Source organism: Aulostomus chinensis, chromosome 9, assembly GCF_037954235.1.
Source record: "Aulostomus chinensis isolate RoL2024-O1b breed Wild chromosome 9, RoL_Achi_v1.0, whole genome shotgun sequence".
NCBI classification, from domain to species: Eukaryota; Metazoa; Chordata; class Actinopteri; order Syngnathiformes; family Aulostomidae; genus Aulostomus; species Aulostomus chinensis.
In genome coordinates this window covers 1,671,293-1,698,010 of record NC_141328.1, presented here as the reverse complement: position 1 = coordinate 1,698,010, position 26,718 = coordinate 1,671,293, and the positions used below count along the sequence as shown (strand labels likewise).

The 26,718-nt window shown below is 48.3% G+C and overlaps 1 protein-coding gene across 2 annotated transcripts in view; it reads left to right on the top strand.

The window, feature by feature from the left end:
* vwa5b1 (von Willebrand factor A domain containing 5B1) overlaps nt 1–25,641 on the top strand; it is a 29,249-nt gene extending 3,608 nt beyond the window's left edge. The window contains exons 4-22 of one of the 2 annotated variants that reach the window (XM_086213006.1): nt 930–1,149; nt 1,283–1,437; nt 3,246–3,377; nt 4,461–4,585; nt 7,766–7,942; nt 9,167–9,277; nt 11,424–11,626; nt 13,447–13,561; nt 13,793–13,978; nt 14,592–14,778; nt 15,195–15,394; nt 16,574–16,784; nt 17,783–18,076; nt 18,555–18,692; nt 19,055–19,189; nt 19,649–19,720; nt 20,135–20,204; nt 21,135–21,258; nt 22,326–25,641. In XM_086213006.1, coding sequence (XP_086069132.1) covers nt 930–1,149; nt 1,283–1,437; nt 3,246–3,377; nt 4,461–4,585; nt 7,766–7,942; nt 9,167–9,277; nt 11,424–11,626; nt 13,447–13,561; nt 13,793–13,978; nt 14,592–14,778; nt 15,195–15,394; nt 16,574–16,784; nt 17,783–18,076; nt 18,555–18,692; nt 19,055–19,189; nt 19,649–19,720; nt 20,135–20,204; nt 21,135–21,258; nt 22,326–22,970 — 3,500 coding nt within the window. In that variant the 3' untranslated portion in view covers nt 22,971–25,641. The remainder of the gene's footprint in view (nt 1–929; nt 1,150–1,282; nt 1,438–3,245; nt 3,378–4,460; nt 4,586–7,765; nt 7,943–9,166; nt 9,278–11,423; nt 11,627–13,446; nt 13,562–13,792; nt 13,979–14,591; nt 14,779–15,194; nt 15,395–16,573; nt 16,785–17,782; nt 18,077–18,554; nt 18,693–19,054; nt 19,190–19,648; nt 19,721–20,134; nt 20,205–21,134; nt 21,259–22,325) is intronic. The other variant, XM_086213007.1, reaches the window with a different exon arrangement.
* Nucleotides 25,642–26,718: the final 1,077 nt, after the last annotated feature.

Genomic DNA, 26,718 nt, shown 5'->3' with positions numbered 1-26,718 from the left:
CAAGCGCTGAAACACTAAAACGACCTGCGGCTGGTTGCACCCGCCTGCACCGCCCGTACCGTGAGGCTGGTACGAGAGTCGCAGTGGACGGTGAGCGTACGACCGTGAGGGTGTTGGCTGCTACTGTGGAGTGTCAGAGTCCCAACACCTTCCACACGCCATGGCGGCAGGGAGGAGCGACTCAGGGGGACTCCTGACTCAGCCACTCTGTTACTCCCACGCAACTTTGTGAAATCACAGTACTCGATACCTGGAGTACCCCTTTAAGTACTTTGCTTCATATCTACTCATGGACATGTTTTTCACACTTGATTTTTAGCTTTGAAGTAAAAAGAGGAGAAAAAAACACCGATCTTAATCTTGAAAAGCCAGAACAAGCGGTCTTTCTAAAGAAATGGGTTCTCCCTTCAGTCTGTTCCACCTTTTCTTCCTAAAAGAGGCTCTGCAGGGAGGATTTCCTTGATAAGGTTAATCTTCTTAGTCATAAAGCCAATACGCCCAATCCTCTGTGCTATTTCAGACGATGATGTGGGAGTTTGAGGTGTTAGAGGCAAACACACGCAGTTGCCGTCAGAGCTGATACCGTAAAGGTGCATGACATGAGACTGGCATGTTGCGTCTTTTGAATGAAAAGCTCAAGGTCAGGTGACTGCGGACGCGGTTCCTCCAGTTTCCGTGCGGCTGTGAAGTGCTTTGTGAAAGTGTGTTTTACAAGGTGCCTTATAAATAAAGGTTGAGTGATTTAGATCATATCCCCCTTCAAGGCTAATCCAGGCTGGTAGAGCCCAGAGATGCAACAGTTACAATTTATGTTGTAAAATCACTCAGCAGCAGCAGCCAGACTGAAGACGATCACGTTGGAGACTCAAAGAAGGAATGTGGACTGTAGTCTGACTCTCTTTCCTCCTCTGATGGATCAAACCTCCAAGGACACGTTGTTATGGACGAGGATCTGGAGAGGACCGTGTTGGTGGTGAACCTTGGGATCATCCCTCCGATGGAGACGGTCCACATCCTGGTCAGCACCTCCTCCGAGCTCTCCACTTTACCCAGTGGAGGCATCAAAGTCTCGTCCCCCCCGGTGTGCACCCCGCGGGTGCAGAGGTCCATCAACGAGGAGCAGGGACTCTCGCCCAACTTCTCCAGAATGTAAGACTCAGATAACTGAAGTGTTCATTCACGCGAGTGAGGATGCGCCGTGGCTGAAGCTCTTCCTGCCACCCAAATCCAAGTACGGAAGCAAATGTGACGTTTGAGTGCGTTTGTGTTCTTCTTCCTGTAGGAGGGACAGACAGCCGTGCGCCTCCAGCCCTCACGATCACACTCCCAACTCTGCTCAGCTGTGTTTGGCCTCGCTGCTGGACGAGAACACCATCAACTCCATGGACTACGAGTTTAACTTCCAGCTGGAGATCCGGGCTCCCTACCTCCTCGCAGGTCAGAGAACCAACAAGCGGTACTCTGTCTCTGCTGGTGTTGGAGGACGGAACCTTATCAGGCGGGGGGGGGGGGGGGGTGCTCGCTAATTAGATTCTTTGAGATGCAATAATGAGGCATCATGTGCAGGACGGCCAGCGGTGTTCTTTCATGTGTTAGCATTCAGATCGTGAGTGAGAGTTTGCTTTGGTAGCACAAGGACGAACACAAATGTTCCATGTTTGATTTTCAACGCGTCGATGCTTTCAGGTCTGCTGTGTCCTCCAGTGCTGCTTCATTTTGCTCCTTTTTTGGAGTCTCGGAACATTTGAGACGCGTTTGAACCGCTGTGAGCTCCAACAACGAGTACAAGTCCAACCGTTCTTGAGTAAAAGCTGTGGTTTTACCTGCTTCTCCCCTCTTAGACGTGGTTGCTCCGCTCGTCTCACCCTCACACCTCTGAGTGCGCTCCATCACTAGGTAACAGTTCCTGGTAGTTTGTCCTGTCATAGATGCGGGCCCCTGTAGGACAGCATCTGGGTCAGAACCAGGCCTTCAGAGAGCCTCTGTCCTTTCCATGTCCCCTTCTAAGCAGGTCTGTTTCCAGCTCCAGTGTTTTCCTGATCAGGTGTTTAGCTATCATGCCTCACAACAGCGTCGCCCTCCAGCCTTGAATGTCCCTGTTGTCCCTGCAGCAGGACGCTGGAGAATCCTGTCCTTCCAAACCAGGTCTTGTTCGGGATGTTAGAGAAAAACAATAAAATAAAGTTCTCTAAACTACAGAGGGGCGGCGTGGCTCAGAGGTAGAGAGGCCGTCTAGCAACCGAAGGGTCGCTGGTTCAATCCCTACTTCCCCCGGTGACCATGTCCAAGTGTCCTTGAGCAAGATACTGAACCCTAATTGCTCCTGAACCCCGCCTCTCACCCAGTGTCAGCTGGGATAGGCTCCACCCCCCCACCCTTAACAGATAAGAGGTGTAGAAAATGAACGGACGGATGATGGACGGATAAACTACAGGTCGTGTGTCGTGTCCACGCTCCTCGCAGTCACAGATGATGTCACTGAGGTCACTGTTGTTTTTGGGACGTTTTTAATGGTTTTTCTGATTTGTCTTCTTATTTTCAGTCCTCTCTTCATGTCATTTAGGTTTTGTCTGGTAAACAAACTCAAGGAGAGATTGAAACGCCACAGTTTGTCTCAGAGGAGAAGCTTCCTCAGTGATAACCGTCGGTTGGAGAGACTCTCCCTCACAAACACGAGTGAAACAAATGGAAAAACAAAATTGAATAAAATCTGTCCTCTGAAACCTCTGTTGACTAATTCAGATGAAATTGTTGTGACATAGAGCGACGTTATGATGGACGGATCAATAGAAGGAGAGGATGAACTGCCGTTTGATTGCGACGAGAGATGAAAGCAGACGAAACACCAGGACAGCCCGAGGGCTGCTCGGCTGCGTGAGAGGAGCTTTCAGGAATCCGTCAAGCGTCCAAGCTGGGGTTTATTAAATTGTGGCACTTTAGAACAACGCAGAAAAGCTCCCTCTGCTTCAAATGTAAAAACCAGGATGGGGGGTTGCGTGCTGCCAATACCTGTCATCATCCCGAGTGTTTGAGCCTTCTTATTGAAAGGACTCGTGCCAGGGAGAAACCCAACAAGCCAGTCCTCCATAATCAGACATGAATAGCGATCCCTTCTTATTTATATTTGCCGAAGCTGCGACAGCTCTGGCAGAACCTTCTTGCTCATGGAAGCGAGGGCTGCATTGTATTATTGCTGTTATTGAGGCTGCCGGAGCCACTGGTCATGTGATGTGCTGCTGTTGTAGGTGTGGAGAGCCCCTCTCACGCCATCCGAGCTGACGCGGATCCTCTGGCCCGCTCTGCCACCAGCGTCCTCATCACCCTGGCTGACAAGTACACGTACGACTGCCCCGTGAAAATCCTCATCTACCCCAGCGGTAGGTCTCCGCCGCTCTCACAGCCCTGCAGTTGCCCCCACCAGGGCTAAACCCGTATCTCAGCTCAGTCTCTGTGCCTCATTGTGTGTGTGAGCGACAAGAAGTCCTGATAGGAGTGTGCAACATGCCTCCATTGTGTGGGCGTTCGGTGTCAGGTCTGTTCTTCTTCCTGAGCTCGTCTCTCCCCCGCTGCTGTCTTGACCTACAGAGTGAGTGGGCCAGTTGTGTCCCAGAGGCAGGAATGCGCCCCGGCCTCGCCGATCCAGTACCAAGGCTTTGTTCTCAAGCAGCCCGGCGGCCAGCGCTAGGCTGTTTAATTCAGCTCAGGCTGCAGTTTCAATCCCAACATGGATGCTCAGCTCGAGCAGAGATGAGGGGCGACGAGCTGCGGTGCAATAACGATAGCAGCGCTCCGTTTTCATTATCATCCCAGATTAATGAGCGTAAACAGGCTCGGTGTCAGAGGAACTACTGAGGTGTAGTAAAGGAAAAAGCTCCCAGCGGTGATGGAGCCTCTCTGTTCACCATCACAGCTCAATAAACCAAACCTGCACAGAGCAGAACATGTGAGCGGGAGATGGTAAACCCTGCTAACTGAGTAACGAGTGAAGAGTGTGACAAGAGTGAGACGGACGAGCCAGAGCAGCCTGGGTGGTGCAGGGACAGGAAGGAGATCAGGAGGCCCAAACATGGTTTTCTTACGTCACACTCGTCAAACCTGCTGCCTGACAAACGCTGAAAACCCAAATGATAAATGACCCTACGATGCTGTAGGTGATCCTGTAGGTAAGAAAACCTGCTTGTTATTTTATTTATTCATGATTTTATTTATTCACATATGTCGGGCCATGTCCAGCCCTATAGCGGGCCACGGGGGCCCCCCACCCTCACCTTGGACAGCCCTGTCTTAATAAAGGGTGAAGAGACAGAAACAAACCAGACAAATGGAAGAGAACGATGAGAAAAGAGTAAACATCTGTAAAACCGTTCGCACTAAGTCGTGATATACACATTGTCAGTGGGCGGCGGGGGGGGGGGGGGGGGGGGCTGATGTGTTTGTCCTGACCAATGATGTCCCTGCAGAGCCTCATCTGCCACATGTGCTCATCGAGAACGGAGACATGACGCGGGAGGACTATGATGAGTATCTTCACGGTCGGAGCGATTTCATCAAGGCCACCAAGAAGGACTCCAGCAACGAGAGGAAAGTGAGTGTGTCATCATCACCATCATCACCACCATCATCACCATCATCATCATCATCACCATCACCACCATCATCATCATCACCATCACCACCATCACCATCATCATCATCGTCACACTTAAAGTTAATCAGAGTAGGAAATTTTCGCTAACACCCTGTTAGCGTGAGTCTGGCATAGCGTTAGCAAGCGTTAGTTACGAGTGCTTGCTAGCTCTCTCACCTGAGAGGTAATGAACAAGCAGATTTAAAGGTACAGTGTGTAATATTTCAGCATTAAAAAGATTGAGTTTTGTCAAATTTATTTATTTGTTGTTTATTTCTCTACCTTCATTTAGCTTGTGAGGCTGCAGGTCAACCAAAACATCATTGTCACGAGATTCACGCAAGAAACTGTCTCGTTGGGTTTCAAGCGATGAGCCTGAACGACCCGAAGGACACCTCAGGACTCAGGTGTCCTTCACATATTTCCATATGCTTGGAATTATATTTGAAATAATAAAAACAATATAGTTTCTCTGAGACGTAGGAGCAGAGTATAAAAACAGAATGTCACTGTTGCCTTGGTAACGGAGACCTCAAGTTCCCCTATGACCGAGGCTGTCCAAATATGGATCTGGGTGTCAGACGGAGCACATCAGTCCTGTCAGAGGGAACCAGGACCAGGTAGAGCCGTCTGATCCGCCCACTACGGCTCGCGGCCGTCTATAAACCCGCCTACAGGGAAACAAGGAACCCAACCTGTTCTCCTTAATGACAACAAAAGCAAGTTTCTATAAAGGTTTCATTAATTTCTGTTTTAGAATTTAATTTTTAATGTATGTGGGGTATGGATGATGATGATGATGGATGATGGATGATGGATGGATGATGATGGATGATGGATGGATGATGGATGGATGATGGATGATGATGGATGATGGATGGATGATGATGGATGATGGATGATGATGATGATGATGGATAGATGATGGATGATGATGGATGATGATGATGATGGATGGATGATGGATGATGATGGATGGATGATGGATGATGATGGATGATGGATAGATAGATGATGGATGGATGATGGATGATGATGGATGATGGATGATGATGGATGGATGATGGATGATGATGGATGATGGATGGATGATGGATAGATAGATGATGGATGGATGATGGATGATGATGGATGATGGATGGATGATGGATAGATGATGGATGGATAGATAATGGATGGATGATGATGGATGATGGATGGATGATGGATGATGGATGGATGATGGATGATGATGATGGATGGATGATGATGGATGATGGATGATGGATGATGATGGATGATGGATGGATGATGATGATGATGGATGATGGATGGATGATGGATGGATGATGGATGATGATGATGGATGGATGATGGATGATGATGGATGATGGATGATGGATGATGGATGGATGATGGATGGATGATGATGATGATGGATAGATGATGGATGATGGATGATGATGGATGATGATGATGGATGGATGATGGATGATGGATGGATGATGGATGATGATGGATAGATGATGGATGATGATGGATGATGATGGATAGATGATGGATGATGATGGATGATGATGATGATGGATGGATGATGGATGATGATGGATGATGGATGATGATGGATGGATGATGGATGATGATGGATGATGGATGGATGATGGATAGATAGATGATGGATGGATGATGGATGATGATGGATGATGGATGGATGATGGATAGATGATGGATGGATAGATAATGGATGGATGATGATGGATGATGGATAGATGATGGATGGATGATGGATGATGGATAGATGATGGATGGATAGATAATGGATGGATGATGATGGATGATGGATGGATGATGGATGATGGATGGATGATGGATGATGATGATGGATGGATGATGATGGATGATGGATGATGGATGATGATGGATGATGGATGGATGATGATGATGATGGATAGATGATGGATGATGGATGATGATGGATGATGATGATGATGGATGGATGATGGATGATGGATGGATGATGATGGATGATGATGGATGATGGATGATGGATGATGGATGGATGATGGATGATGATGGATGATGATGATGATGGATGATGATGGATGATGATGATGATGGATGATGATGGATGGATGATGGATGATGATGGATGATGGATGGATGATGGATAGATGATGGATGGATAGATAATGGATGGATGATGGATGGATGATGGATAGATGATGGATGGATGATGGATAGATGATGGATGGATAGATAATGGATGGATGATGGATGGATGATGGATAGATGATGGATGGATAGATAATGGATGGATGATGGATGGATGATGGATGGATGATGGATAGATAGATGATGGATGATGGATAGATGATGGATGGATGATGGATAGATGATGGATGATGGATGGATGATGGATGGAAAGACAAAAGCTTGAATGAGTGCAACAACAATGCCTCCAACATAAAAGTGCACAATCAGAAATTCTTTTGCCAAACTTCTGCACTCTGACCACCAGTCCAGAACCATCAGTCCAGAACCATCAGTCCAGACCACCAGTCCAGAACCATCAGTCCAGAACCATCAGTCCAGACCACCAGTCCAGACCACCAGTCCAGACCACCAGTCCAGAACCAATGCTTTAAACCACAGTTAGCAACCTCAGAGACCTGCAACAGCAATGGCACCGCCACCGCCAGGACGCTCAAATCGGGGTCCTCCTGTCGGTCTCCACTCCTCTCTGACGACAAAACCTGCTCAGTTACACGTGTCGTTGGTTGAATTTGACTTTTGTAGGTTGAAAATGAATCTTTGCTCCGCCCCGTGTGCTTGATCCTCAACTGCTGCGTGTTTATTCACCTCTTTGAGTCGTGTGGCCGTTCACATCTCCGCTGTGATGAGGTTGTTAAGTGACCAGCAGCACTAAACAGGAGAATGAAAGCGAGCGCTTAGCCATAAAAATGGGTTTCTATGGAAACACTCCAAAGGCTCACCACACTCTGCCTGGAATTTCCAGCACATCCACATCGGCTGGCGGTCTCTGCCTATCGACCTAATCACCCGTCTCCTGTTGACTCATTTCCCTTCCTTGTGTTAAATTAAAGTCTTCACAAACCCTGTCCGTCAGGCCCTGCACCTCTGATCCCTCCCTCTGTGTAGGTGGACATCATCCATAGGCGACTCCATAAGGACCTCCTGCACAACCCCGTGGTCATGCTGAACTTCTGTCCTGACCTCAAGCCAATCAGCTCAGACCTGAGGAAGGTGCACGGCGAGTTCATCTTCCTCATAGATCGCAGCGGCAGCATGAGTGGGGTGAACATCAACCGTGTGAAGGTACTGGATCCTCGGCGGGTTGCCGTGGTGTTTATTTCTTGTGCAGATGCAAGCGTAGAGGCACTGATTTGTCTAAAAACAACGACCACATTTCACCATCTATCGATGTTTCTGCAGTTTGCTGTTGTGCAAATGTACGTGAAAGCAAAACTAACGCAGAAAACACGATGAGCGTCGGGTCGGCGGCAGGCGGATCAGGGCCCGGCTGAAGGTCTGCGGTCAGTGGCCATTACAGACGTGGCGCGCGAGGCGAGGTTACCGATAAGACTAATCAACCCTGGTCAAGCGCGCATGCTGAGGTGTGTGACGTAGCCACTGAGCCGGGTCCCTGCGTGGTGTGTGACTCTTTCTGGACGTGCGCGATTCTGGAGAGCCGCATCTCACACGTTGGCGTCTTTGTCAATGCGTCTGGACAGGCGTTTTACCACAGTTGTCTGACTGCTGTTTTTTTGTGCTTTTCCCTCAAATGAAGGTCACGATAAATGGTCTTTGTTTTGACACTGCCCCCCCCCCCCCACACACACACACACACACACAGTAATGGACGAGATGACGGCTCTTAACTCACTCTCTGTTTGAGGGCTGACAGCTGAGTGGAGGACGGCGTCCATTCATCCAGACATCAGAGGACGGAGGAGCCAAACCCAAAGTCTGTTTTTTGTCCTTCAAGTCCTCACTCATAGGAGTCTTGAGCTCACAGGTTTTTTTCCTTCCTGCATCTCTTTTTCTTACTCCAGGATGCAGGAAGAACCAGCCACATATATTTAGCTTGTAGCTAACAGAGACTGATGGCCAACAGCAGCTAAACTGTCTGAAAACGTCCGTTTACGAACCCTCCAGGTCGGCGGCTGCCATAACCCCAGTTGGTCTATGACCAGTTGGCCGCGGCTGATGTGTGATCAGTGTCGTTGGTCACCATTTACAGCCGCTTTGCTAACGTTGTTCTCATAGATTTGAACAGAAATATTAGAAGAAATGCTTGTGGCTCCCTCTGTTGAGTACAATGGGATATTTTCTACATTGGGTCCCCAGGGGGAGCACAGCAAGTTGGGTTCTTTATTTTGTGAGTCTGTCAGTACTGTGATGACATTGCTTTGATGGCGTGGTGCTGTGAGGGCCTCGCTGGTTAGGCAGGCTCACATCAGCTCCTCGTCATGAGCAGAGCAGCTCTCTTCTTTCTTTGGGAGCTGCAGAGTTCACCTCCTCACCTGCTCTCTTTCCCAGGATGCCATGGTGGTGGTCCTCAAAAGCCTGGTGCCAGGCTGCCTCTTCAACATCATCGGCTTCGGCTCAACGTTCAAGTCTCTTTTCACGACCAGCCAGAACTACGAGGAGGTAACGCGGCTCTCTCAAGCCACCGGAGCGCTGCCTCGAATTAAGCAATGACATTTACAATTAACGAGTCACACAGGCAGCAAGTCGGCCTTTGGAAATGCTGCATCGCGTCCTCTGCAAAAAAACCTTAGTCTGAAAGTCCCAGAGTCTCTGCTCCAGTCTGCAGGTGTGGGGGCTGAGAGCGGCTCAGAGGCTGGTGGGCTGCAGGTGGGTTCAAGTGAAAGACTTGCAGAGAGTTGCATCATGCGAGCGTAGGATCCAGAGCTTTTTGGAGCTTTAACTTAAAACTGAGAGGAGAAACTGAGCAGAAACCAGCCTCAGCTGATCCCTCTTGACTCAGCCTGCAACGCCTCTAGTTGCTGCAGTCAGGGACCTCAGCCTTCAGAACAGGACTCTTACCCCTCCAATTCTACCCTCCCTCATAAAACGCTGCAAGGATGATACTTGTTTTACTGAACACCAACCTCGCAGTGTCTGTATCTGCTGCATGCCCTCTCAGTCTTGTCATTTCAACTCCTCATTGGGCGATGACTGAATTCACTCCCCCGACCTTCAGGAGACATGAGAGTAACAAAGTCTCTCTCAGACCAAGAACGCGGTGAGCACAGAGGAAACGATGGTGTGACCTGAATTGAATCAACGCACAGACGCATTTAGAAGTCACGTTTCGCCCTGGCTGTTTGCTCAAGAGCGCGTTATGACAGCCACATATCAGTGTCATGACAAAAAGCCGCAGCTCACGATATCAAGTGAAGATGAGGAGACAGGAGGAGGCTGGATGAGACTGAGACGGTTGAGAAGACGCTCAAACAGAGAAGGTCCTCACCGGCCTGTTGGAGCGCCGCCGCATTTCTTTTGTTTGTGGTTCAGGGACGACTGCGACTGCCTTGATTACACTGAGAATGAGTACATTTCTGATCAGAAGATAAAAAGTGAAGACAATAGAATGCATTAATGGGCACGGATGGAAAACTAAATGAAGAAATAGCTTGTATTATTTTTTCTTATTTAATATTTCATAATTTATGATTTTCTGTTTATATTTAATATTGTTTTATCTATTAGAACTAACTTCCCTGTTTATTTATCGCTCTGCATTTGCAAGCATTGGCAGGTGATGCTTGAACAGCAAAGACACGCCCCCTCATTAACATACAGGTGGAGAAATCCTGGAATAACTTGAGAATTGATTGACATAAATAGACGTAAACATGAACGAAAGAATGGAGGAATACAACTAAATATAACAACAATTAAAATAAAACCTTTTCCAAACGAACACATGCACGCCTGTCAGTCACTGAAGCAGTCGGACATCAGCTGCCTCACATTCACAATCACGGGTTTAGACAAGCTTGAGCTGCTTTTTGCCTTTTTAAAAAAAAACAAGAATAAATGAGCCAAACAAGAGACGCAGCCGCTTCACTCCAATCAACTCTGGCAGCAGGGAGTCCTGAAATCCCAAACTTTGTCTGCGTCTCCAGAGAAGCAGCACCATGTCCGGTACGAGCTGGTCCTGAGGAACTCCTGGAGCCACTCCAGACCTGCCTCCATGTCTGCTGCTGGAAGCAGGTTATGAGGCTCTGCTGACATCAATGTGAACTGGTTAACCTGCTTTGTTCACTTCTAACTACTTGATGGGAAAAGCTGAAATTACATTTCCTCTTTTGCAGCATTTCTGTACTTTGCTTCAAATATTCTCTACATTTTATGGAAACATGACTCGTGTAAAACACCACTTACACAACTTGAGCTGATCCTGCATGAAACTGCTGCCTGCTTGTAGCTCAGAATTCCCAAAGTTTCCGGAGGAAGCTAGAAAAGGAGCTCGCTCAGCCGGGGTAACGCTAGCTGTTAGCAACTGTGTTTCCACAGGTACACAAGTGTTGATGGATAAGAGATCAGTCGTTAGCATGAAGGAAGCCACAGCAGAACCGAGAGCCTCACTTCCTCTTCCTCAGAACCAGTTGTTGTATTTCCAGGCGTCAGTGTAGCTGATGAATGAGGCAGCGTCCTATAGTTTAACACTTGTGTCAGCAGAGGGCGCCGATGTTCAGGAAAATTACATTAAACGCTGCTGATGATTGGATGGAAGCGATGAAGCGGGTGAGCTCTGATAATTCTCCTCCTCATCCTCACCATCCAGGAAGCTTTGTCCTTGGCTTGTGAGTACGTGAGGAAGATCAGAGCCGACATGGGGGGCACCAACATCCTGGCACCACTCAACTGGATTCTCCGGCAGCCGATGAACAGCGGACACCCTCGCCTGCTTTTTCTGCTCACAGACGGCGCCGTCAGCAACACGGGCCGGGTCATCGAGCTCGTCCGCTGCCACGCTCGCTACATCAGGCGAGTATCCCCGTTCCCACTCAGGGACGGACCTCAGCTCTGTCCTGACTCGCAGAGGGAATCGATACAGAGTTGCATTGCTATGGATTTTGTGATTATCGTCTCAGTGCAGCCAAAGTTGCTATGGCCTCCAAACACATTTAAAGCTCTTTTGTTACTGAGTGTGATTCATTTCTGCAGGCACTCAAACACAGACTCCCACACCGACACGGACCTCCGTGTGCTACTGCCGCGCTGTAAAGCTCAAAGAACAGAAACCGCGATGTTGCGTTTGAGCAGTCGATATAAAATCAAGTCGTTCTGTTGAGGGGCCGAGGAGCTCAGATACGACACCTGCGGATGTCAAAATGAAATCCAGGAAGACGCAGCATCTCGTATGATGAGCGCCTCTAAAAAGAGGAGCAGCGTGTTTGCAGCCATGATTTGTATTCCTCATCATTCGTTCTCCTACTTTAGGAAACACGAACGCTTCCCGCAGGACGTTAACCGTCAGCTGAGTGAGCGCCAGCTTCATGTGGAGCTGCGCTACACGGGAGGCGAATCCTTTCATTCTGCTGCTGGTAGCCAAGTCTCCCACTGTGAATCTCCAGCACCACTCGCCCTGGAAATAAGTGACTGCTGCCCACCCCCTTTTAACGAATGACTACCTCCCGACCATTGCACGGTCACCCAGAGCAGGGCCACGCCCTCCAGGCTTCCAGGGTCATTATCACACGACGTGTAGGTTTGAGACAGAGGACGAAAGCGCGATTCGTGTTTGTGTTTTTCATCTCCCAGGGCTTCTCATTGAAGTTGCAGAGGGATGGAACTCGTCTCTGCGTGAAGGTTTGAATAAAACATCAAATCAAGGTTCTCTGAGAGAAACGTCTTCAGCTCTGAGTGGTGGTCAGCTGGACTGGTTCCAGTCCTCCTCTCATCAGGAGGAGTCTTCAGTTCTGAGTCTCTGGTGAGAAATTGCAGGCTCTTATGACACTGAGTGGGTGTGACCTTCTACAGGGTCATTCCAGGTGTGGATGGGAGTAAAGGTTCCTGGGGAGGGAGGCGTCCAGGTGTGGATGGGAGTAAAGGTTCCTGGGGAGGGGCTCAGGACCGTGTTGTGGGTGGGGGACAGGTAGTGATGTCTCAGTAGACTTAGATGGCTTCTCGCCGTCTTCTCTGGCCAAGATGAGGACCTGCAGTCCTCAAAGGAATGGAGGGGGACAGCAGAGTCTGGACCTGAGCTGGTGGCTCTGCCATGCTGGGCCAAAAGATGGCACAGGACCTGAGTCTTACCTGAGTTACAGGACAGAGTGATCAAAGCCTGCAGCTCCCCTTCAGACCCAGGACAGAAGATGCCTCTTGGATGAGACTGAATTGGTCCAGTTGACAGGACACAGAACTGAAGAGACACCAGGACCTGGAGGACTGAGAACCTTCACCGACTTAAGAGGAACGGACATGTGCCTCAGCCCCTCACGCTTGGACCCGAGTTACATTTGGTTATAATTTGTCTCGAGCAGTGGTCCAAGTCGCCATCACCCCTGATGAGGGTCAAAGGAAGGCGGGTCTTGCTGCTCGACAGCAAACTACCAATGCAAGAAATCTCTGCATGCATCTTTGACTGTAGCTCCGTCATCTCAACAACCGTTCATTCAAACCACTTCAAACGTTTTATTTGCGGTCCGCAGCAGTTCGTCAGGACAGACACTTAGGAACCAGAGTTTGACTGAGACCGTAATGCTGAAGGCGCTCGTCCTTCAGGTGGGCGTAGAAGAAGCCTGCTACCCACTGCTGTGTCTGGATCTGTCCATGGAGCTGCAGTCTCTCATGTGTTTGTGCAGATGCTTCACGTTCGGCGTGGGTCAGAACGCCTGCAGGAGGCTGGTGCAAGGCCTGGCAACAGTCTCCAAAGGAGCAGCAGAGTTTCTAGCTGATGGAGAGAGGCTACAACCCAAGGTACTTATTTCTACTTTCCACTCCAGCTACTCTGAAGGCCACTGGAGAGCCGTTATGCAGTGGGTAGGAAGCAGTGAGTGCCTTCCACTGATATCACTCATGCCACACAGATGCTTTAGTGGCTGAGTACGTTGGTGACAACGTCTGTGCTCGAGCTGGAGTGCTCTCTGAATAACCGTGTCTGCCAAACGGGTAAATGTTAATGCGCCGTTTGTGTGTGTCACTCTGCAGATGATCAAGTCCCTGAAGAAAACCATGTCTCCGGTGCTCAGTGATATCTCCATCGAGTGGCTCTTCCCTGAGACCAAGGAGGTCCTGCTGTCCCCCGTCTGCAACACCTTCCTGTTTCCGGGGGACAACCTGATCGGCTACAGCGTGGTTTGTGACACCACCCGTTACCATGCCAACCCCAAATCCGTGAGTGTGATACCGGACTTTCTGTGTTGTGACCATTTCTGACAAGGAACCTCAAACTCCACCATGATGTCGCAGCCGCTGTCTGGACCCTGTTTCAGTACCGGACTCTCACTTCCTGTTTTATTTGAGTGGTCCTGCCTTCACCTGTTTATGTTGCTTCTACTTCCTGTCTGTGTTTGGTTTTCCTGCTCTGATGTTCTTCACCTGTATGTTGTTTCTGATAAGTCGGTGTCCGTGTGTGTGTGTGTGTGTGTGTGTGTGTGTGTGTCCAGTCCTGCTTGTTCAGTTGCTAGATTCTGGTCTTTCTTCGCTGGAATGTTGTAGATTCTTGCCTTTGATGACATTCTTGTGTTTGGACTCTTCCTGGGTTTTGCCTTTACTGTCAGTTTCTTTGGTTCTGGATGTTCAGCCTTGTCTCTGTCCTCTGGTTGGCTCATAATAAAGACCTGTTCGCCTGTTCCTGTAAATCCTTTAGAACACTTGTACATTCCAGTGGAGTGTGTTTGGCATTTGTCAAATGAGAGGAAGGGACCAAAATCCTAACCCAAGTTTGCTAATCAGCCGTGTGTGTGTGGGTTGACGCTCTTCTCTCAGATGTGTCAAATCTCAACAGGATAAAAGGCGGCGGTACAGCATGATGCGCTCCATCGAGTCCGCCAGCTCTGTGTTTTATCACTCTCAAGAAGAAGACCTGGTGAAGACAGCGGGTGACGGCCTGGGGTCTTACAGAGACGCCCCCCTGGGCGACTCCTACCAGGACTCTGACAACAGCCCTGTCACCACTGAGCATGACATCACAGGTACGAACCCAGATTTCAGGGTCTTTTATTGGCTTAAACTGCCATCAGGAAACACTCATCTGGGTCTTTTTATACCTTCTTCGACTTTTAACATTGATTAGTGGCCAAACATTTGAGACAACCTTGACCGACCAGTAGGGACCGTCAGGTGGTTCCAGCTGGATGAGGCTTTTACTAGGACTTACTGACCCAGGAAGAAGGATTTATTCACCAAGGTACATCCACCCCCAGAACTGTAGGTGGCGGCGTGCCAATGATCAGACTTCCGTCCTGTTCTTTCGCGTCACATTCCAAACGGTAGAAAAAGCAGAAATGTCTCCACATCTGTCCTGACTTCTGTTTCCCCATTTTGATGATCCTCTTTGTAAACGTGCTTTTTTGCTGACGTGTGTCTCCATTTCTAAATGAAACATCAGGGTTGGATAGTAAGACGTCACCCAGACGGCGCGCATACAGCACCAACCAGATAACGGACTACAACCCAGCCAAGAAGGTGTACACCCCCAGCGACCCCAGCTCCGCGGTGGCCAAGAATCCCCTGAGGAGAGCCAAAGCCCAGGAGCTGATTGGCCAAATGAGTCCTGAGCACGAGGCGCTGTGGAAGAAAGACTTCCAGGTGTGGAAGACCAGACGCTCTGGTCCAGTTCGTTAAGTTGTCAGCAGTTGTTCCACGTGACCCAGACAAGGCCGCCCTCCTGGCCCGACTCACTGCCCCCTCCGGGGTCCGCTAACGTGCAGAAGCTTCAGTGTCTCTCTGGATAAAAGAGTCTGTCAAAATGTAAAATGTCAGGTGTTGTGTTGAAGCACACGAAGGAGAATCTTATTCTGCATAATGACTGAATTCTCATTATGTGGAAAAGAGACTCATATTAGCTCTCAGACTGTGAATGAAAGCCACGTGACCCTCGTCTGGGTGGGAGTTTCAGCTGGAGCGGACGAATGCGCTCCCCTCAGTGATGAGGGCCAAATTTATGAGTGGTAATTATGTCTGAATATTGCTTGGGGAGCATCTTATTATAACCAAACAAAATCCAGCGAGCCATGAAGAACTGCCGACTTCTCCACTGCAAATCCATCTGAGGACACACTGTGCTCACACCATGACTAATTTATATCTAATTATTAGAAGTTAACTTCCATTTGTTTGATTATTTGCACGTAAACTGAAATACAGAAAAGCGTTGCAGGAGGATGGGAAGATGAAAGCGTCAATCCCTCCGCTTCTGAGAGTCAGAACCAGATGAATTATTCTGAATAATTCGTCAGCTATTTTTACTGAGGCTGAGTCACAAATCTGAAGTCGTCTCATCGGAGAAGTTGACGTTGATATAATTAATGACTGGTCGAGAATTTAACCGACTGCTGCTTTGACGATCAGCTGAAACTCAAGCAACAGCCTCTACTTCATTAATTTCTAACATATTCAAGACCAAATAAATGAGCAGAGTATCAGAATCGGGTTTATTGATGAATATTTCTACGTACACAAGGAGTTTCACTCTAAGAACTTCAAATGCATTGAAGACAAACAAGCTGGACAGCAACAACGAGCCCTGCGAGCGTCGCTCCTCTTTATCAGAACCAAAGCGCCTGCTTTTAATAATTATAGTCAATTTTAATTATTAGTAACTCATTTAAAATACATCCATTTAAACTTTAGTGGATTGTCACTCCAGAGCACGGTGACGGCTGATGAGTCCTCTGGCGTTCGTAGGTGAGGGCTCAGACACCTGGGTGAACCCAACATGGCACCCGGGTGTTTCAGATGAAACGATTCATATTTTGTTGTTTTCAGCCACAGCTGGCAAGCCTGTGTGCCACGTCTTCCAGAGGGCATCCAGCCAGCTGTCACCGGCCGCTGGCTCAGCAGCAGCACGCCGACTCTGAGCCTCAGGACGGCCCTCTGCCCATCAGCGGGGGGCCGGCGCCGCCACGCACCACTGCCGGGGAGGAGGGATCCAGATCCTCCACGGACAGCCCATCTGTTGGCAGCAGCGGGGAAACAGGTGACACTCCAACCTCTCAGTTCTCGATAAAATATGCTTCGTATCTACACATCACACAGAAGTCCAGTATTTCAGAGTTGGCGTGATATTTTTGAGAAAGGAGAAGCACTTCCTGTTGAAGTCCACCGCAGTTGTGATGGGAAAGTTCAGCACTTAATCATAATTACTGCCGATCACAGCAGAGAGGACGCGCTTGAGTCGTTGCCTGGATACCGTTGAGATTTTCGTGCATCCTGTCGTTTGCGAGTCAGGACGAACGAGTGAGGCCTGCTTGGGCGATGGCACGAAGGGTTGACCTCCTGATAGGCACACGGCAGGCGTGGCGGACAGACCAGAGGATTTCTTATAATGTGAACTCCTACTGGGGCAAGAAAAACAACTCTGTCCTTGCCAGAACCAAGACCTCCGACATTCATCAATGGCGCAGTGGCAAATGTCTATGGAAAAATTATTCAGGTCAAGATGGGTGTCTTCTTCAAAGATGGACCCCTGCAAAAATACGGCTTCATCTACGGGTCTGATGAGCTGATGAGTCGGTTACTGTTCACGCAGAGGTCGTTCTCCTTCCTCCCACCTGAAACGCTGTAATCTGGTCGAGTAATCTCGTACGGGGGAGGTTTGCCAGACTTCCTTCTTCCTTTTTTTATTTGTAGTACTGAGGAACAGGATGGAACAACTGTACCATGAAAATCCACAAAGAAAAACCTTGATTGAAAAAGAAAGACAGGAACATGTTGACAAATCAGCTGATCACACCTCCACCTTGTCAAAGGAACACGCCCCTGGCGCTCAGACAGGCACAGGTAGGCTCACCAGGTGCGTCTGAGTTCCTTGGAAGTCTGATTTATTCCGTCGATGTGGTGAAGGGCTGAAGGCCTTGATTGACAATGATGAGGGAAATGAATGAGAAGCACTTTAGGAAACAGGTGGTTGATTCAGCAGTCAGACACGCACGGCGTCGCTTCAGGGGAACAAATGCACATCCATGTGTGTTTCAGATGGTTACGGCCACCAGCTATGCCAAGCCGAGACCCCACAGGACACCCAGACTCCAGACCTGGGGGTTGTCACCCCGCACAAGGGGGACTGCAAAGCAGTGGTGTCTGGACTGTTTTGTGGGAAACCAGTGAAGTGGGAGGTGGTCTTTGACATCGAGCCCTTCCTGAACGGCCGGGAACGTGAGGAGAAGGTTCACGAGGAGCTGTGGAACGAGACCTTCCACCATCTGGCCGGATGCTCCATCATACACGACTTTGAGCACATGGTGGTTAAGGAGTGTGAGATCGAGCACGGTGAGTTCTGGGAAGCTGTACTTGATGGTCATTCACTGACTGAAATGAATCCAGTGTTATGGTGTAAAGATGTCGGGAGGAAACATCAGGCTTGGGGTTTTTCAGGGTGAAGCGCAGAGCTGCGAAGGGTCCAACCAGGACCTGGACATGCGGCTCCTGCAGCAAGTTGAGCTTAGCACCAAAGCTCCCTAAGTTGAGTCGTAGAAGGCATTTTCAGTCGGGTCAGTGGTGTCGGAGCTGCTGTTAGAAATGGGACGCGAGTGGTCTTTGAACACCGGCGGGTCCACCCACCAGAACCTGATGTGGGTTTTCCCTCATTTTTTAATCGCCGCTTGTTGCGTTACACTTTTAAACCACGAGAATCACATGACCACCATCCTCTCATTGCTCTGTCCGTGCGTTGTGGCAACAACCCATGATTGACAAATGTTTTGTGATTTGACTTTGATATTCTGTTCCGCATTTATTCAAATTCCAGGCTCTGGCAGGAAGTACCAACTCTACGCCATTCACACCAGCAAGGCCTGCAATATTCTGAGTAAATACACAGCGTTTGTTCCCATCGACCTGGACACTAACGAGTATTTGCAGACATGTATTGAATACATAAACCCTGGTAAGTCTCATGGATTTCCTGTCAGGAGTTCCTTCACAGGAATTATTTGAAAGAATATGCTGAGAATATGGGAAGAAGAGGGTTAGCAGTAAAGGTCCAGACAGAGGTCCGTACAGGTGTTCTGGACTGGTGTCTGGTCTCTTACTGAGTCAGTGGGGTTCTTCTATGTACTAATGTTCTAACAGTAAATGTAAAAAATCAGCACTGCTACCTCTGTTCTATCAGTTTCCTTAGAGAACACAATAAAACCAGAAATGAAGGTGTAAACAGCACATCCTCGCTGGATTGAAACGTTTCAAATGTGCTTAACAAGTACGTTAGCGTCCCCACGAGTCTGTTAAAGACCTGTTGACTGTCTGAAGGTGAGGGTCTGAAGAGGGGCTCCCACCCGAGCTCCCGCTCCAGCAGCAGGAAGAACCGAGGTTATTCCATCGGACTGGGCCGCTCCCAGTCTGGCGGCGTGTCGGAGGAGGCCGATGACGTGACGCTGCCCAACAGTAGGCTGAGTTTGATATTAAACTTGACTGCAGTGAGTCAGGTAGAGAATAATCTTTTATTTAGACAGCGGAGGGAGATTTTTCTTGTGAAGACGAATATTGTGGACTGCAAAGGTTAGAGACACCGCAACTGGGGGTGTGGGAGATATTACATCTTCTGAAAGCTGTGAGCTTTACACCACAATAGTCTAACTTCAGTGAGAGGGTACAACATTCAAAATTGGTTTTCTGCGGTGGCATAGCAACAGCAGGAGCCAAGACTGGCACGCTCGGTGAGCAGCTGCCTGACACCGGCAGCTCTAAATAAACCAGGTGTGCAAATGCATGTGGGTGTGTTTGACAATGCAGCATTGCTGAAATATACTGGCAGGAATTAGAAGATGAGAGGATTTTATTTGTGAAGGAAAGATAAAGGACAGAGCGTTCAACAGTTTCACCTGTTTTTGATGCTTATCTGAGGTGGAGAGGACAGAGCGTCTCCCTGCAGCACCCCCTCCTCCTCCGGCTGGGAGAAGTGCAGCTTCACCGAGGGTGAGTGCATCGCATCCAGCGCTCAGTTCTCCTCGGCTGAGACCTTTGACACAAGCTGCTTGACAGGCTCTTGTCATCCTCTGGCCAACATGGCTGCCTTGCTCTGAATGTGAAACACGAGACTGTTGACATTTTAGCCTCTCTCCTGGTAAGTGGTGACACAGGTCTGTGGTCGTATCGACAAACGCTGTCTGGCCCTTTTCAAGAAACAATGAGCACATGTTGAAGACACAAAGAGACTCCGAGAGGAGAAACGTGTCCTGAGCAGCCGCCGCTGCAGCTCCATGTGTGGGTTGTAGTTCTTTAATATCAAGCCAGACTCAAGTGAGAAAGTAAATAGAACTGTTAACAAATATCACAGCTGCTTTCTCTCTCTCTCCTCCGCCTGTCTAACACTGCCTGTCTGTCCCCAAGTCACCCAGAGGAGTCCGTCTGTCACCTCCGACCAATCCCAGAAATCTGTGGAGAGCCTTTTCTCTGCCAGGTGGGTGGTTGGAGGCTGGCGGCTTCCATAACTGAGCGTTCTGTCACTGATGTCACTGCATAAACAAATCACAAGTCTTGGTCAGTGCGCAATAGAGACGGAGGTCAAGTTTTAGGTCACATGACTTCAAGGTAACCATCACTAAGCTTCAGGCTTCTTCTCCTTTCCCCATGATGACCTTTAATGACCTCCACAACCTCTGCAGCTTCGTTCGCCGCCCACGTTTTTAGGACTCGTCAATGCTTCTCAGCTGACGGGTGCAGGGTGTCCTGGTGTATTTCACGTCCTAGAACTGAGAGTGTGAACTTCAGACATGATTTCACTGTGAGCTCACATACTTTGAGACGAGGAATCAGACCTTGACAATGCAAACTTTGACGGGGAATGATTGGCTTTGTCTCGACTGCATGAACTGAAGGAGTGTTGGTCCGGATCTGCTCCGCCTCTAAAGTATCATCAGAGAATTTTTTTGTGATCTGGCGTTCAATAAAAACACTGACTTGAATCAGTTTGAGGTTTTAGGACTCAATCTTACATGACTCTCCCCTCCCCTTTTCTGAGCTAAATGCTAACAATCAGCATGAAAACACACTCAACCTAACTAATGTAAGGTAGTGAATGTCGTTTGGCAGGTTCACCGTGGTGCAATTGTAACGTGTGACATCGTAGCTTTTTGGCACAGTACAGCCGAGCGAATGTAGTTGTAGTTTTGCAAGTATTTAGTCAGCTAAATCTCTGATAGCATGCTAGCAAAACCATGGGAACCCAGATGTTCATCCGAATGTCCAAGAGGTTTCATGGCAATCGAATACTTTTCAATCCATTTCTGGTATTTTAAGCTGAGCCTGGAATGTTTAGGGGTGCGTCTTCCTCTGGGGGGTTCTGGAACGCCCTGTCCAGCACTCTCACCACTCTGCTCTCCCGTGTCAGGTTGGCCCTCAGCAGGACTCGCCTCTTGACTCGGGCTGCAAAAGGATTCATGTGTCGGTCCCACAGCAAGTCTGGCGACTCCATTGGAGAGAGTGACAACGAGAGCAAAGACTATATTCCTCTGGTGGGTACTGGAACCGCACACACTATCGCTCTGTCCGCCTGTGGCGTCTTGACGGACGCTAACTTGAAGTGATGGCGGATTTGTCTGGACTTGAGTGTGTCACAATCTGTTGAGCCACTAAAATGTTTGAAATATCTTTAAATCAAATTCATCCAAGGACTTATCTTTGCAATATCCCTCTGAAAAACAAGACTAGAAGAGGGGAAATGCAGCAGTCAATCACGTTACCATGGTTTACTAAACGGATTTCCTCTCTAATCACAATTAAATAACAAACATGACAAATGGAAGTGTACGAGAGAACAGATAAGCTCCTTTATCGTTCGAGGCCAGGACACCGCCACCGGTGACGCGATGGGTCTCGTTCAACAGAGGAGACCAAATACAGCAAAAGCACAAATTATTGCAGTACCTCCTCAAACTGTAGCCTTTATTTACCTCAACTGCCTGGCGGACAGCGACAGACGGCACTCGTCCAGCACCTCGCCGGACTCGTGTCTGGGGGATATCACTCAAAAGTTATTGAGTATGAACTCGACTGAATGTGCGCACATGAAAGAAGACTCCAAATAATTCATAACTCCAAGTTTGGACCGGTCCTCCCATGACGGACGTGTATACAGTTTGGCGTTCCAGGCTTGGGACCGTGGCCATAGGAGGACGCCGACCGTCGAAGCCAGTTGACATGCTGACTGAACTGTGTCATTACAAGTTCGTCACACGATGTACTGAGACCCAAAAAGAATTTTCCAATAAAGTTACATTGCAAAACATGTGGCAGGGAAATGGTTGATTCACATTCATGTCCTCCGCCTGGTGACTCGTCTCTCAAACCCATTCAAGAATTCTACTGACTGTCATAGGAAGGAACCAGACGCTGATGAATGGGAAGTCCCGAGGTTCAGGACTCCTGCGAGTACAAGCACTGGAGTCCTCCCTCACTTTTGTTTATCTTGAGTTAAAAACTGACAGCGGTGACTGCAGAGAGTCTGGGGGCTCTGATTCACTTCCTCCGCCACAATCCTGCTAATTAGAATAATAATTGCTGTCTGTCTCCTTCTCCACAGGTGTTGCTGCAGTTGGCTAGCGGTGCGTTTCCACTAGACGTAGCTCTGTGTGATGCCATCAGTGTCCCCATGGACAAGCTGAAGTGGACATCACCTTTCGCAAGCCACCGCACCAGCCTGGGCCATCTGTCTCACTCCAGCAGCCGGCGTGCCGAGAGCGCCGACGACAGGAGCCGATTACCATGTGGGCCAGAAACATCTCAACAAGCTGCGGAGCCCACCGCAGGCGGCCACAGCTCCACTCACCGCTCCAAGAGCACCTGGGTGGATGCTGGGGCTTCCTCATTAAGCAGCCCATCTCCCGCTAGTGAGCACCCGCTCTCCCTGATGGACAGCGGCGTTGGACTAGGGGGTTTAGAGACCTCATCGCCCAGCGGTGTGCTAAAGAGGATGACTGATCCAGAAAGCATGGTGTGGGCCACTGCCGTGGCCCTGGCCTGGCTGGAGCACAGCTCGGCCACTTACTTCATTGAGTGGGAGATGGTAGCCGCCAAGGCCAGCATGTGGCTGAGCGCGCAGGACATCCCAGAGGGGCGGGATTTAGCCTCGGTCAAGGCTGCTGCCAACCAGCTCTTCATCATCCTCAGACACTGGGATGAAAACCTGCAACTGAACATGCTCTGCTACAACCCCAACAGCGTCTGATGGCGGCCGGCGAGCCTGCTTGGCCCTCCGATACTATGCTGAGGCTGTACTCTTCTCTGGTCAGCAGTTCGTCCTCTGGAGTCTGAGTTTGCTGTTGCACTTGTGAACCATGTGTGTTTCTCCTTCTTGTGTGCTATTCTACTCTAAACATATCACAGGCTCTTCAGAGGCACTACATCACGCTCTTACCTCGCTGGTGCCACAAACTGTAGCTGGATCTGTGTTAGCAAGGGATCAGTTCAAAGTTCTGCCACAGACTTTAGTGTCATTGAGAAGAAAATCAGTGTTAAAATTGTAGCATGCTGGACCACTGGTCGTTCCACCTGAGAAAAGCTCTTGTACGTGTCCCATTGGCATATTTTCTACCGTTGATTGTTGTATTTTTTTTATTCCTTTATCTGAGTATACGAGTCTTAGAATAGAGGTTTGACATGTATTTGATTTTCGGTTGTTAGATACAAACAGACCAGGAGCCAGTTCCAACATGAACGACCCCTTTCACAAATTAGCCACGTAATTTTATGATCACTTATTTCAGCTGCACCACACAATCTGGAACTGAAGTGGCGCTAATGTCAAAGCTAACTAAACTAAGCTAACGGATAACCTGTTCCAATTAAAGAAAAGCTAATTAGATTTGACAATAAATTAACATGCTTTTTATTAATTATATAAACTATTGCAGCCGTAAATAGTATTTTGGAATGAAATACAACCAAACGGTAAGCTAGCTTAGAGAAAACTACCCGATAGCGTCAGCTTGGTCTGCGTCAACAGGTAATCACTCTGGATCCAAAGCGTAACGTTAAATACGTCTGTAGTTACGTTTTGTGTGATGCCACTGACTTTGTATTTATGTTGATTCCGTTTGATAGGACGGAGTTATGGATGACGTCCAAATTACTGAAGTCGTTACGAGCTAACGGCCTGTGTACACAGTGTGTTTTTGTCTGTTCTGCAGAGGAAAAAGTGTTGGTGTCATGTTTCCATGACAACCATTTCTTAAACGCTAAGAGGGACATGTGTGGCCCATTTGCCCTTTTCCACTCGACCTGTCAAACCAGCTTCAAAACGCCAAATGGTCCCCTTCTCATGGGGAAAAGACGAGGAGTTTCTGTTCCTATTTTCTGGTTCGTCTCCATCTACATCACAAGTTCAGTTGCCACACTGGAAAGAGGTGGATGCTGTCAAAACAGCGCCGCCGCAGCTGCAGTGGAAGCAGCACGGAGGACAGTGACGGTGTTTCTGATGCATTCCAAGCTTCCGTCTGTTTTTTCCAACTGGACACGAGACGTGCTCGAGTGGACCCCACAAAAAAAAAAGGCAAAGCTTGGAAAAGCAGCTGCATTCAGAACAGAAACTATGTGGACACAGGCCCTAAAGTTTTGGTGAAACCCAAGTTAGTGGAAGATTAGATTGAAACTAACGGGGAGTTATGAAGAGCTCGGGAGGGGGGAGAATGGTGTGGTGGGGTGCAGCGATCAAGAGTCCTGCTCAGGCTCCCGGAGAGGAACGCCCTCTAGTTCTGATACGCTCGCAGCTCATTTACCGCAAGTGCCTAACGAGGTTGAAGTCAGATGAAGATGTAGGTATGTTTGCTGAAGCTTAACTAGTGAGGATAACGACTGGTTCTTTTTCCTAAATATACCGTAAGTTTTCAGTCTCTTTGTGTTCTTCTTTCCTTTTGTGGCCTTATGTATCTTTCAGTAGCGGTTCTTACATTACAGTGTTGCTTCACTCAGGTATTTATTGATTTGTTCCACTCAGGCTGAGTTGCATCAATTCTTCTGCATGAACACTGGTGTCTATGTTAAGATGTTCAATGGCTGAATTGCCGCGTCAGAGCCAGCCGTGCTGTACTTTGCTCTCTGAAACGAGAAAAACAGTAGATGTCATATAGTGATATTTTTGTGTTGTAATTACAGGCGTACGTGCAGCTGTAATTGTTCCAAGTTTGTATTTCTGATGTACGGGGTCAGTTGTATAGTGCAGTACCTTTCCACTTGCTGTGTGTGCCTTTATACATGATTGTTGACTGTTGGGGCTGTTGAAAGCTTCTGTAGTGTCTTGATAACCGTCAGTGCTATGAGCAGCTCTACAGGTGCATGTCATAAAATCCTTCTACGATGACGTTCCAGCTTGTAAAGCTGTTATTGCCCTGCTGTTAATGACAGGGATCAAGTGCTCGGGTGTAATTTTCATGCTGCAAGTTTTTCTTAGGAATGTTTAGGTTTTGTGTCATTGACCAGTTTTTAGTTCTGGATATTCACGCTCTCTGTTATGGACTTTGTGTCTTAGTAGTTGGTTTTTCATGGAATCAGTGTTTCAGTGTTTTTGCTGTGTTTCCTCCTTTACTTTGAAATATAATTCCTTTTTGCATTGGCTCTTGTTTTACTTCCTGTCTGTCGTTGTGTTCCCCTGCCGTCTGTCTTGTGGAGTTCACCAGACCAACGTTTCGGCCGTAATCTCACCAGCGGACGATTATTGTCGTCAGCAGTCTCTGCCCTTTTGTTCCTTTCCGTGCGCGACCACGGTTGTGCCAGCTACCCGACACGACAAAGCCTGAGCTAGCTAGCTAGTAGCACATGGAACACGTGTAAGATCAGGTAGGACTGCTCAGCTCTTAGGGTGAATAGTTGTACATGTTCCAAATGCTTGACTGTTAGCATGTTTCCTGGATCAAAATTGAGTTTCCCCTGAAAATTATGTTGCAATAGCAAAAAAAAAAGGTGATTTAAGGCTGGTTTTTTTGGGGGGGGGGGGGGGGGCTGAAGCGCAGCTAAACCTCCTCTCTATAATCATGTTTCATTAAGTCCTGTGAAAGCCTCATTTTTGCTAGCTAAGTAGCAGAAGCTAGCGGTTGGTTTGACTGTCATGGTGGCGCAGATTAAAAAAATGACCTTAAACTGGAACGTTATAATAACCCAATGAATTTGCTGAATATTACCACAGAAAACAAAGGATCATTACAATTATGATGGAAGAATCTCAGCTGATGCAGTTAGCTCTTAGCTAATGCTAACACATATGCATGCTAGCCAACAAGCTAACTGACACTCTTGTTTTACAATTTTCACAATGCCACTGATAGCATTCGACCGGACAGGCTTAGAAATCAAAAAGTGTAGGAAAATATTCACATATTTTAATGTTAAACTTGTACCACAGAGCTCAACTGGACCCCAGAGTGCTAGCAAAACACAGCTGATTGGCTTTTCTGTGGCTCTCTTAGCGTTCCAGGCAGACAACACTGCTAGCGGTGAAAAGCAGACACCGTCGGCCTCTGATGTGCTCCTCAGCGGACGCTCCACCACCTTCTGGAGGCTGTAAAACTTAATTAATAACCTGTGCTTTTATTTGCTTAAATCTCTTAACCTTGCGTGCGAACATGTGGTTGTGTTCAATTCCTCAGAGCCCAGCTGTCTCAACAAAGCTAGGAGATAATATACAATATCTGCCCTCCCTCGAAATACCAGAAGCCTGTTTGACCATAAAAGTCACACATGGAGAACTTTTCATTTGTATTTTATGACCATTGTCAAAATAAAGTGTCCTGACTCCTACAGCAGACGTGGGTCTGGGCTGGACCTTCTCAACAGTGGAGGAGACGTTTCTCATCCAAGAACTGATTCAGAGTCACTAAAGATTTTCAGTGTCATTAAACATTTATCAGCGCACAAGTGAACTTAACAACGGAGTGTTACGGTGCCGGACGCCAGACGTGTGCGTGTGGAAACGAGGCAGCGAC